Here is a 13,415-nt window from a genome sequence, read left to right as displayed (position 1 = left end):
AATGTGGATATGCTGTAAGTTGTGAAACCTGCAGGCTGGCAAAGGTAAAAGGATGCAGTTATCCAAAGGTGAAGAGGGTAACCGCAAAACCTTTTGAACTGGTCCACATAGATTTGTGGGGTCCTGTAAGGGAAGCAAGTCTGGGAGGTGCAAGGTTTCTCCTGACGGTGCAGGATAATTTTACACAGAACACTTGGACCCATGGTCTCAAATCCAAAGATGATGCAGCACAGCTGATCAAAAGATGGATTGAGGAGGTGGAACAAAGATTTTCCACCAGAGTGCAAGCGGTGACCAGTGATAGAAGAGCTCAATTTACAGGGTCTGCTTTGCAGAAATTCTTTCACAAGAAAGGGATACGTCACACAGTGACTTCACCCAATCAGAGAGGGGTGGCAGAGCTGAGAAGTGAGGCTCTGGTTCAGGCTGCACAGGTGATGCTGGCAGATGCTGGGTTACCTCCAAGGTTTTGGCTGGAGGCAATCAAGTATGTGGGCTTCACCTGGAATCGTACCTACAATTCACTGGTAGGGGACACACCTTTTGGGTTGTTGCATGGCAGGAAACCCCAGGTTCATTTTTTGCGAATGTTTGGTGCAAGTGCGTCTGTGCCGGTACCTACTGCTTTGCAGGGGCCAGATGGATCCAAGTTCCAGAAAATGATCTTCTGCGGGTATGAGCCAGCAGCACGTGCATGGAGGTTTGCATATCCATCAGGTGATCAGAGTAAGGTGCTGATCAGTAAACACGCTGAGTTCTTTGAGCAGGATAAAAGGTCAAAAACTGCTGTCCAGCGTGATCTGCTCTCAGAATGTCTGTATGATTCTGAGGAGGAAAGGGAAGCAGAGGCTGATCCCAGTGATGAGGACCAGGTCCAGGATCAGAGTTCAGAATCCGATGATGACGATCAGGTCACTGAACAAAGTCAGGAGCAGGATGAGGTTTCGGTAGCTTCTCCACAAGATGTTAAGAGAGCACCCAAAAGCGAGCCTAGTTCTCCTGTGAGTGTAATGGAGAGGATTCGAAAACGCTTTAAGTCAGAGGGGGAATCCCGTGATGCTGAGGACACACCTTCTGGTGGCGGTGAGTCAGAAGTAACATCTGAGTTTGTGCCTAGGAGGTCCAGTCGCACAACAAAGGGTGTTCCACCTGAAAGATATCAGGCCACAAGTGCGTGGATAAGTTTCGCACAGTGTGATTCTGAGAGTGTTGAAGGGGTTCAACAGGTGCCTGGGAAAAATGCTGGAAAGAGGCACAAGGCAAAGGGAAAGGTGTTGAACTCAAAAGGGTCTTGTCAGAATGCGCGGCAAAGGGGTGTGTGGAATTTGGAACTTAACAGGTTAAGTTTTACCCATGATGCCACAGCATTCTGACATCAGCTTCTAGAAGCTGGGAGGAGTTACGTTCAGTTTTCTCTCTGTGTGTCTGAGAGAGAGGCATGTTTGCAATGGCCGCCAGCAGCGATGGCTGAACTGTTTCAATAAAGAGCTGTAAATAGACAAACCGGACTGCGTGTGTTTGTCAAAGGACGTGATAGTTTTCCCGCTGTGTCCAACTCTGCTAAGCCGTGAACTGGAGGGAGGAACAATGGCGCAGCTTTTGAAGAAGTGTGCCGGACCCGTTGTAAACTGCTGATTGACGTTCGTAAAGTAATCAGAGGTCACGGCTCATCGATCAAGCTCTGCAGATCGAATTTCGTCACAATTTCCCCTAATTTCTGCAATTCTTTGCACACTTTACCCTTGCATGCATTACTTGCCTGGAGAACTGCTTTGCAAAATTTGGTAAAATGCTAATTTCGAAGGATGGCTGTGTTTCAGTTTGCATATTGTTTGGGGAGAACAATTTTCATAGGTTTGCCTTAAATGTGAACTGAAGTGAATTTCTCCCCCATCTGTAATTGGATCCCCTGGGACTTCTTCCTATTCAGCCATATGAAGCACTTACCTGTAAGACCAGCAGCTTCAGCAGACAAGAAAGCACTCCAAGACAAAAGGAAAAACAGGCCAGTTTCTAACATAGGAAAGTCACACAGCTTGGTGAATTTTGTCAAGTGCGAGAGGAAACAACGTTAAGGAAAATGTTAGGAATCAACACCGCTTGCAGCATTTTGCAGATTTCAAAATTGATCTTGTCACACTGTTTGATACAGGTGCTGGAAAAAAGGCAATCCTCAGAGATCACACATAATGGACTCACAGGCAATTTTGCAGAAGCGAAATAGCGTCTAAGGGAAGTGATTCCAACCACACCTCTCAGATATAAGAAATATAAAAGTAAGGATACCTGGTCCATCAAATAGCTCATCGCCAGGCCAATTCACATGACTTTTAGATGAGGGTATATGAAATCAATGGTGCAACAGGAAGGGGGTACATCATGAGCTCTTGCAATGTGGCTTGTTGATGGTACCAGGATGAGATGGGATGGGCACATTGTGCAGCGGCTCCTTCACTACTAAGGTGGCAGCAGAAGGGAAGCCACTTACTGTCTTGTTCTACCAAGTGGGAATAATATTTTGATGAATTCTGCTTCACCAAATTTCTGATGTATGGCAAAAGTATTTACCTCACTTGGCAGGTGAATACTCCTCAGTGAATACATGCACACTGTGGGTAAGCTATGTACCACTTGGTAGATCTCTCTCAGACTTTGTGGGGTGAGCCAGGGATGTGGAGGGATGTGGGCCAGCCAGGTACACTTTTCCCAGGCCTCAGTGGAAAAAGCTGGCTGGGGTGGGGGCAGCGCTGCCAGGGACTGGCTGCTTTTTTCTTTGAGTTTATAACTTTATTCTAACAAGACTGCCACCCTGGGCCTCAGAGAAGCTCAGCACTGACCTGGGGTGAGGGGACAGAGTTGCAAACAACTTGGATTTTGGGTCAATTTCCATTCCTGATACTTTTATGCTCCTGACAGTCTATGGCATACATTACATTAAAAAATAAGAAACAAACTGTGCTTTGAATGAGTTTTCATCATGAAATTGAAAGAATGGTGTTCCTCACTTTGCTTATAACCATTCATATTCTGAAGCAGTTTAATAAACCACTCCGATCATGTGGTCAAATTTAGCTTTAATTTTTCCACATTAGTTCAGTTCAGATGGTGTCTAATTTTATTTCCACTCCTCGTGGCAATGTTTTCAGGTCACAGAAATGCAGCTGTGACAAAGTCAAATGGCAAACAAGATGATCAAGTCAAAATTAGCTCAAGGATTATATTATTCCAGGCTAAGGGGAAGGTCACCACTGGCTCAGTGGAGTTTATTTAGCATTGATTTAAGAAAGAGAAAATTGGCATATTAAGATCTGTTCCAATAAAGCAAAAGGAGGAAGATTAGATTCAAACATTCAGCCTGAATAGCTGTTTCATTCCTTTGGGTTAAAACATGATTTGTGCAGAGTGGTGGGGGTGGGGATCTGTCTAGTACCTCTCCCCCTGCTGGGATTCTAATGCAATAGCCACACAATACAATTAGAGCACTATGATACCATTTGGAACAGCCATTGCTTCAGATTCTTGGAGCTTGTTTGTTAAGGGTGCTGAGCATGAAGAGGCCCCTATTCTCCTCACAGAACTACAATTCCCTAAGTTCCCTGTGAAGAAGGATTGATAATTAAACTCATTCTGGAAATGGAAGCACTGTGAGGGACATAGGGGTTTCTTAACAATTCTAAGCACTCTCAACATACTATAGCTCCCAGAATTATTTGGGGGAAGCCATAACTGCTCTTTTGCCCACTCCACCCAGCCGCCCCAAGCTTACACTCTCCAACTGATTGACTGTTGCAGGGCTGGGGAACTGCTGCCCCTCCAGCTGCTGTTGGACTACAACACCCATAATCCTTAACCTTTGGTCGTAGTGGTTTGAGCTGATGGGAGCTGACGTCTAATAACACCTTCAGGGCTGGAGGTTAGCCATCCATGCCCTAGTGCCCCCAGATGTAAAGAATGGAGTGGAAGACCAGAACCCTCCCTGGCTGCAAAGAAACATGAGGGTTTTTTTTCCTGTGTGCGTTTACTATTTCTGTATATAAACTTCCAAAGTGGAAAGTGGCTTTCTGTTAAGAGAGGCAGGGTCAAGTATCTCTAGGGAGAAACATAAATGTGTTTGCATGACAGAGAAACCCAGTGGGAGGAAAATACTCTGAGATATTCAGTTTCATTTGTCAACCAGATGTAATTGTTGATTTTGCCAAATGCCCAGAAAAATATAGGAAACTCCCTAAGTTTTAATGTTCTAATAGTCCGGCAATGCTTATTAGAGACATTTAGATTTTACCCTGATCTCATCCAAAAGTGCCATCATAATTAATCATAGTTTCTGTCGTAATTCTGTCCTGTCTTCAGGGCCATGTTGAATATGCACATCAAAACACACACACACACACACACACACACACACACACACACACACACCACTGGGGTATATCCAGGCTTAGTCAAGCTTAGAGGAAGCCCACTGAAACTTAGCCATGTCTAACTTGAATCTCGTTGATTTCAGTCAGTCTACACGTGGGTGGCGCTGTGGGTTAAACCACAGAGCCTAGGACTTGCCGATCAGAAGGTCGGCGGTTCGAATCCCCGCGACGGGGTGAGCTCCCGTTGCTCAGTCCCAGCTCCTGCCAACCTAGCAGTTCGAAAGCACGTCAAAGTGCAAGTAGATAAATAGGTACCACTCTGGCAGGAAGGTAAACGGCATTTCCGTGCGCTGCTCTGGTTTGCCAGAAGTGGCTTAGTCATGCTGGCCTCATGACCCGGAAGCTATACGCCGGCTCCCTCGGCCAATAAAGCAAGATGAGCGCCGCAACCCCAGAGTCGGCCAAACTGGACCTAATGGTCAGGGGTCCCTTTACCTTTACACTTAGTGTGACTGACAGCACAATCCTAAGCAATCCTAAGCATGCCTGCTAAGAAGTAAGCCCTGCTGAATTCAGTGGAACTTGCTCCCAGGTTAGTGGGGCTTAGGACTGCAGCCTACACTTGGATTTAGCCCATCAGCACCAATCCTGTTTGAAGGTGTTGGGTACATGCACTGGGCGATATGACTGGCAAAGGAAGGGAATGAAAATTATAAAACTGTTTTCTCCTCCCTTCTCCTACTACCTGAGGCCTTAGGAAACACAGGAAGGGCAGAGTGCTCCTGTACTCAGGTTCTGCTTGCATGTTTCCTACAGACACCCAGTTGGCCACTGCAATAACAGGATGTTGGACCAAATGGGCCCTTAGCCTGATCCAGAAGGCCCTTCTTAGGCCCTTATATATATTTAAAGCACACGACTTCTCACAAAGTTTATCTCTCCGAGAGCTACAATTGCCAGCCACCTTGCCAAATTCCATTTCCCAGTATTCCTTGTGGGAAGTCATGTGCTTTAAGGGTGGTATTCAACTAAGCTGTGCTCAGAACAGTGTCACAATAAAATAAGTGGACCCAACTTGGTCTTGGTCATTAATTTCAATGAGCCTACCCTGAGTAGGATTTAGTTGAATGGCTTGTATGTATGTATGGCTTGCATGCAGCTGTAGTCACACATTTGCATAGTTGGCAACAGATGTGGCACAAATGTAACTGCATTTCAGCCGCAGGAATCATTGTCAATTCAAAATAGTGTACAGAAAGAGATGAAGTTCAGAGTATTACTGAAATCTTGATCAAATAGAAAATAATTGTATTCTCTTTTGTAGCAACTGCTCTTCCAAACATGTTAAATTTTGGACATTTGATAACAACCAGCAAAGGATATCAAAGCAGCAACAATGGCATAGGCAGATCCCATAGCAAACGATCCAGCAAAAATCCCTAGAAAATTCCCCACCGACTGGAAGAAGGCGGCAGCGTCAAAGGCATTGGGATTCTCCTTGGGACTGTAAATTGATATTGAACTGAAGGAAGACAAAAAGGAGAGAGGAATAATGAATTCTATTTTTTTTTTTTTATAATAATATTTATTCAAATTTTCAAACATTAACAACATCAAACAAACATTCAACAGAAAAAAACAACAAACAACAACAACAACAACAATTCATATAACAAACATCAAAAACAAGAAAAGACCAAAAAGAAAAAGAAAAAGAAAGTAAAATATAAAGATAACACTAAAAAGATACTTTTTCTTACATTGTAACTTTCAATACCTTATTTTCTTTGCTTCCACCCACCTTCCCTTCTTGTATTCTTATTTTTAAAAGCTAATTCAGCAAATCATCAATTGCTTATATTCAACTTTCCTCCTTCCCATTACATTCTACTCATCTTAGTCGCAAGAACCCCTTCATTACATTTTCAAAGCCCTTAACACTCATTGATTTTGCAATGTCTTTGTAGATAAATCTTAAACTTCTTCCAGTCCTCTTCCACCTGCTCTTCTCCTTGATCTCGGATTCTGCCGGTCATCTCTGCCAGTTCCATATAGTCTATTACTTGCATCTGCCATTCTTCCAAGGTGGGTAGGTCTTGCGTCTTCCAATGCTTTGCAATGAGTATTCTTGCTGCTGCTGTAGCATACATAAAAAAGGTTCTATCCTTCTTTGGCACCAATTGGCCGACAATGCCCAGGAGAAAGGCCTCTGGTTTCTTCAAGAAGGTATATTTAAATACCTTTTTCAGTTCATTATAGATCATTTCCCAGAATACCTTGATCCTTGGGCACGTCCACCAAAGGTGAAAGAATGTACCTTCAGTCTCTTTACATTTCCAACACTTATTGTCGGGCAGATGATAAATCTTGGCAAGCTTGACTGGTGTCATGTACCACCTATACATCATTTTCATAATATTTTCTCTTAAGGCATTACATGCCGTAAATTTCATGCCGGTGGTCCACAACCGTTCCCAGTCAGCAAACATAATATTATGACCAATGTCTTGTGCCCATTTTATCATAGCCGACTTAACCGTCTCATCCTCAGTGTTCCATTTCAACAGCAGATCATACATTTTCGACAATGTCTTAGCATTGGGTTCTAACAGTTCAGTTTCTAACTTTGATTTTTCCACCTGGAAACCATTTTTCCTGTCCAAATTATAGGCCTCTCTTATCTGCAAGTAATGTAACCAGTCCTGTACCTTGTTCTTGAGTTTCTCATAACTCTGCAATTTCAATCTATCTCCTTCTTGTTCCAAAATTTCCGAATATCTAGGCCATTTAGATTGCATATTAAGCTTTTTCAGAGCTTTAGCCTCCATTGGCGACAGCCACCTAGGGGTCTTATTTTCCAACCAATCTTTATATCTTGTCCAGACATTAAATAATGCTTTCCTGACAATATGGTTTCTAAAACCTTTGTGAGCTTTGACCTTATCATACCATAGATACGCATGCCACCCAAAAACATTATTAAAACCTTCTAGGTCCAGAATGTCTGTATTCTCTAGAAGTAGCCATTCCTTCAGCCAGCAGAAAGCTGCTGCTTCATAATATAACTTAAAGTCCGGCAGGGCAAACCCCCCTCTGTTCTTAGTATCGGTAAGGATTTTATATTTTATTCTGGGCTTTTTGCCCTGCCAGACAAATCTAGATATTTCCTTTTGCCACTTCTTGAAGCAGTCCATCTTATCAATAATTTGTAAAGTCTGGAACAAAAACAACATTCTTGGCAATACATTCATTTTGATAACTGCAATTCTACCCAGTAAGGAAAGCTTCAGATTTGTCCAAATTTCAAGATCTTTTTTCACTTCTGACCAGCACTTCTCGTAATTGTCTTTAAATAGGTTAACATTGTTAGCAGTCATATTCACCCCTAAGTATTTCACTTTTTTCACCAATAACAAACCCGTTTCTCCCTGAAACCCCTCCTTCTCCATCACTGTCAGATTCTTTTCCAAGACCATAGTTTTTGATTTATTCAGTTTAAAACCTGCCACCTGACCAAATTCTTGTATTATTTCCAAAGCTCTTTTAGTACTAGGGATCGGCTCCTGCAATGTCAAAACTAGGTCATCTGCATATGCCTTCAATTTGTAATGTTTAGCTCCGACCTGAATACCCTTAATTTGTTGGTCCCTTCTAATCATGTTCAGCAACACCTCCAGGACCGAAATAAAAAGCAGAGGGGAAATTGGGCAGCCTTGTCGTGTCCCTTTCTCTATCTTAACTTCTTCTGTAACTGCATTGTTCACTATTAATTTCGCCTTTTGTTCCGAATAAATCGCCCCTATACCATTTCCAAACCTTTCTCCCACCCCCATCCCTTGCAGATTTTTCCTCATAAAAGTCCAGGAAATATTGTCAAAGGCTTTCTCCGCATCAATAAAAATCAAAACAGCTTTTGTATTAATGTTAACTTGTAACTTCTCCAGAATATCAATCAAGTTCCTCGTGTTATTTGACATATATCTGCCTGGGAGAAAGCCAGCTTGGTCTTTATGTATCAATTCAACTAAGACCTTCTTCAATCTATTAGCCAAAATGTCAGCAAAAATTTTGTAATCCACATTAAGTAGGGATATGGGGCGGAAGTTCTTGAGTTGTGACTTTTCAGCCTCATTTTTTGGTATAAGCGTGATATAGGCTTCTTTCCACGATTCCGGCGCTCTTTTCCCCTCCATTATTTCGTTACAAACCTCCGTTAACGGTTGGATTAAAAAGTCTTTCAAAACTTTATAGTATTTGGAGGATAGTCCATCTGGGCCTGGAGATTTGCCTAGTTGCAATTTCTTTATGGCACCTTCTACTTCCTGTTCAGAAATTTTCCCATTCAGTAATGATTTGTTTTCCTGTGATATTTTTTGTAATCCATTTGTTTCTAAAAATTTCTCAATTTTGTCCTCGTTCTGTGGCCCTTGTGCATACAAGTGTCTGAAATATCTCTGGAAACAGTCTCTAATTTCCTTTGGGTTTTGTATGTTCCTTCCGTTTACTTCAAGATTAATCACTGTGTTTAGTTTTTGTCTTTTCTTCAACTGCCAGGCTAGCAGTTTCCCACACTTGTTAGCCGATTCAAAGGTTTTTTGTCTCATCTGTTTAATCTTCCATTCTATATCCTGATTAACCAATTTCAGATATTCCGCCTGGTATGATTTAATTTCTCGCAAAAGTTCCTGAGACTTGGGTTTTAACCTTAGTCTCTTCTCTCCATCTTTGATCTTCTCCAGGATCTTCCCTTTCCTATCCTCTTGAAGTCGCCTCTTTATAGCATTTTGCTGAATCAAAAAACCTCTCATCACAGCTTTGCTCGCGTCCCAGATTCCTCTTTTCTCCACTGTAGTCTTCAAATTTATTTCAAAATAATCTTTTATAGTTTTTTGGGCCTTTTTAACAATTTCTGAATCTCTAAACAAGGTGTCATTCATTCTCCATCTGAAGGAGCCAATCTCTGTTAACTTCAATTCTAGTTTCACCGGGTTATGGTCGGAGCACGTTTTTGGGCAGATTTCCACCTTTCGAATCTTAGGTGCCATCCCTCTTGTGATCCAGAGTTGGTCAATCCGTGTCCAAGTCTTATTGGCTTCAGAGAAAAAAGTTCCCTCTCTACCTAGAGGGTTTTTAGTTCTCCAAGTATCAATTAAGTCCATATTGTCTGTCATTTCAAAGAAGGTCTTCGGTAGCCTTCCATCATTTGTAATTATCTGTCTTTCAGATTTGTCCATATTTGTCGACACAACACCATTCATGTCTCCCATCAAAATGATATTTTGATCCATGTAATCCAACAAAATCTCATGCAGTTTTTTGTAGAATTCTGATTTCCCCTCATTAGGCGCGTAGACTCCAATAATTAATATTTTCTCTCCTTGAGATTGTATTTCAATTGCCATAAATCGTCCATGTTCGTCTTTAAATAAAAATTTCGGTGAAAGTTTCTCCTTCGCATATATCACGACTCCTCTTTTTTTAACTTTGTCTGATGAGATGAATTCTTGGCCAAGTCGTTTATTTATCAGTAGTTTCCTGTGGAGTCTTGTTATATGTGTTTCCTGTAAACAAATTAAGTCCAATTGTTCCTTTTTTAAAATATGAAAGATTCTGTTCCTTTTGCTCGGGGAATTCAAACCCCTAACATTCCAGGTTAGCATCTGCAGAGCCATGTTGCTGTTACAATCGAGTTCCTCCAACCGCCCCCAGAAGTTGTTCTTGATCTGATGGCTGTGTCTCTGGTTGGTCTAACCCCAGTGGGTGTCCTCCCAGGCCAGGTGGACCCAGTCCCAATGTTTCCAGTTGTTTTGTTCTGGCCTCACTCCTCAATTCTTCACCAAAGTCTCTCAGGAAACTTGCTTTATCCTCCTTTGATCTTATCTTTATTTTCTTACCTTTGAATGTAAATGAGAGGCCTTGCGGGAATTCCCACCGGAATAAGATGTTGATTTTCCTTAATATGGCTACCAAATCCGAATAGTTAGCTCTGAGATCAAGTAAGTATTTTGGGATGTCTTTAAAAATTTCAATTCTCTCAGTCTCTATCACGAGTGCCTTCTGGTAATGAAGATTCAGGATTTTATCTCTCTCTTCCTTTGATCTTAGCGTAATCAAACAGTCTCTTGCTTTGTTCTTCCTTTTTACCCTTCCCAACCTGAAAGCACTCACAATCTTAAATTCTTCCTTTTGTGGGTCCAGGTCCCAGAACTCTTCAAATTCCGATGTCAGAAATTCAATTAATTCCCCTTCTTCTGATTCTGGGACCGCCCTTATTCTCAGATTAGTCTGTTTCTCTTTAAGTTCGATCAGAGAGAATTGGGCCTTGTAGTCATCCAATCTCCTGTTTATTGGTGGTATCTTCTCCTCTACCACCAAAACTCTCTCTTTCGCTTCCTCTGCTACCCTTTTAGTCTCCTTGGATTCCTGCAGCAGCTTGTCAATTGCCTGGGTGTTGGTGTTTACTTTCTGTCCCACGTCACTCACTATCTGCCCCAAGTCATTAATGGATGAAGTATTTAGATCAATCTTAGTTGATAGGTTTTGTATGGCTGAGAGAATCTTATCCAGAGATGCAGCATCTGTGCCTGATCCTTTTGGTTCTTCTTTGTCTATAGTATGTGATATAGCCAGACCTGTTACAGATGCTCTTCTATGTAGCTGTTGTTGCTGTGCCTGCAATTGCAGCTGCTGTTGCCTAGTTTTAGCTCTTGTCGCTTTCTCTTCAGCTTTCTGCAGCCCCTTATCTTGTTTCTCTTGATCCATTACTTAGTCTGTGAGAGTCAAGGTCATACACTCAGCTCATACAGTTCCCAGGCTTAGTTCTCCAAAAACACAGGAATAACAGCTGCAGTGGAAAATCCCCAGTTTGACACAAAGTTCCTCTAGGGGAGCAAGGGAGCAAAATGTTTCAAAGATGGTGATTGTTAAAAAGTAAACTTCCCAAGTACTACGCCATTAGAAACAGTTACTCAGATTATCTTTAAAAAGTTGCCAATCTCCTGCAGAGATCCACCAAAGTCCACAGTAGAGGTTACAGGTTACAATGTCCATATAAATGATACAGTTCTGAAAGACCTTTAAATCTTAGGGCAGTCCGGTTTCAAGGATTAAGTGGTGGTTTTCTACTCCCCCCTTCCCGATTTCTGGGGTGGGGGGGGGATGGTCCGTCGGGCTATGAACTTTAACACTTTAAAAATCAATCAAAGTCTCTGGTTCAAAGCTCCGTTATCTTTTGCTTTCAAGCTTTCTACAATAGCGGCAAAGTGGGCTTCCTGTTTAAACTTTGCCGGTTTCAGTCCAGATGTCAAAATTTCAACCGAGATCAAAGTCCGAATCTGTCAATTTTAAGGATCATGAACCTCAGTTCCTTTCCTTTGATCTTTTCCAATTTCCCCAGTTCTTACTCACGGATAAACGTTCAGTGCCGAATTTCACAGGAAAAAGGTCAGCGCTCTCCGGTAATTGCTGTGCAGCTTCGCTCCGCAGAAGTAGCGATCGACTCACAACACAGCGCACACCCCCGCTCCGCTCCGAAGCTCTTTTCAGGGCTTCTTTGACAGTTCGGGGGGGCGCAAAACGTGTCCGCTGAGTCCCACGGCCCCAGGCTTCTCCCACCTGCGGGTTTTTTAAGGGTCCTCCGCTTTCGCTGCAGCGGGGGACCCGATTTCTACGGAGCTCTCCCTCCCGATCAGAGGGAATCCGCCATTACCGTTGGCGCCGCCTCCGGAAGCTCCAGGAATAATGAATTCTATCACATGGCACAGAGACTGAAATCAAGAGCTTAAGAATGTACTTTAGCACGGACTGGCAATTGCTCCTCAGGGTTCCTAGAAGATTCCTAGAAGAAAGTCACAGGGAAGATGAAATAAGGGTTTATTTTTTAAGGCAATATTGTGTGCGGCTGTCATTTCCTGCCAGTCAGTAAACATTTTCTTGTGCTACAAGTGTCATAAAGAGTATTATTTCCAAGCCAACTAGACATTAAAACATGGTAGGCATGTAAGGGATCTTCAGGGAAGATAGATAACTTTGAATTACTTATTGGCCATATGTCTTCAGAACAGTGATGCATTCACAAATATTCCTGATAAAAGGGCCACTTTTATTGCTTACCAACAAATGGCCCATACAAATCATGGGACGTACAAAATCTTCGGCAGTGATCTTGTCATAAACCATTATAGTCGTTCCATTCACTAGCTTTACCCTTCATAAACAGAATTGTGAGAGTGTCAACAACCTTGCAATATGAAGCCCTGGGGAGGAACAGGCCAAACAGTCTCTTGCAGAAAAGAAAACTGTTTCCTCTGCCAGAGGTCCTCTCTTTATAGCCAAGTCTTTGGCTGTTGACACCATTATACTCTTATGGGAAATTAATGCTGTGCCACAATGGGAAGATCATCTACTTAGAGCATTTTCGACGGCATCAAACTTCCTGCTCACTAGCAGAGACCCGATACCCAGAATGTGAATAATACTGCCAAGCTGGCACACTCTTCTGTTTTTTTGTTGTTTTTTTTGTTAGGCCATTAAATTTAAGAGATACACACACTAGCCTCAAGCATCCCAAATACTAATTAAGAAACATTTCAGATTTCTATGGCCCTTTCAGCTCTTGATGTCTTTTCTGCAGGCTGTCAAAGAGCATTTGGCACAGGATTCTTAATAGCAGTTTGTATTGCTGGAAAATGCTTGGTATTTTATGCATTAAAATTTTACATTTATTTTAAACTGATGTGAATATTTTATGATTATGAATATTAAAGAACTTGTCAGCCCAGCAAACGCATGTACTCTAGCGAGCAACTAGCCAAATGAGATGCAGCGATGGCTTTGTAAAAGCACACTGGGCTAGGTGTCATTTGTGATTTGAAGATGATGAAGGAGTAATGTAAACAATTTCCATTGCCATTTGGTCATGGCTCACTCCTCTGTGGTCAGCTATCATGATGCATTGATATAGTTCACGACCCATGTGGAGCATCAGAGTGGGAGCCAACCACAGGAAAGCTATAAGCATGCTGCTGCAAAGCTAACATGTAAAATGGATCTAAC

The 13,415-nt window shown here is 42.3% G+C and overlaps 1 protein-coding gene across 1 annotated transcript in view; it reads right to left on the bottom strand.

The window, feature by feature from the left end:
* SLC9A9 (solute carrier family 9 member A9) overlaps positions 1–13,415 on the bottom strand; it is a 258,450-nt gene that overhangs the window by 144,989 nt on the left and 100,046 nt on the right. The window contains exons 7-8 of the mRNA XM_028731220.2: positions 5,745–5,883; positions 1,948–2,053 (exon numbers count right to left, since the gene is read on the bottom strand). Of these exons, the coding sequence (XP_028587053.2) occupies positions 1,948–2,053; positions 5,745–5,883 (245 nt within the window). The remainder of the gene's footprint in view (positions 1–1,947; positions 2,054–5,744; positions 5,884–13,415) is intronic.

Source organism: Podarcis muralis, chromosome 6 (assembly GCF_964188315.1).
Source record: "Podarcis muralis chromosome 6, rPodMur119.hap1.1, whole genome shotgun sequence".
Taxonomy (NCBI): domain Eukaryota; kingdom Metazoa; phylum Chordata; class Lepidosauria; order Squamata; family Lacertidae; genus Podarcis; species Podarcis muralis.
Note: the sequence above shows the minus strand (reverse complement) of the source record. Positions and strands in the feature narration are given on the sequence as shown.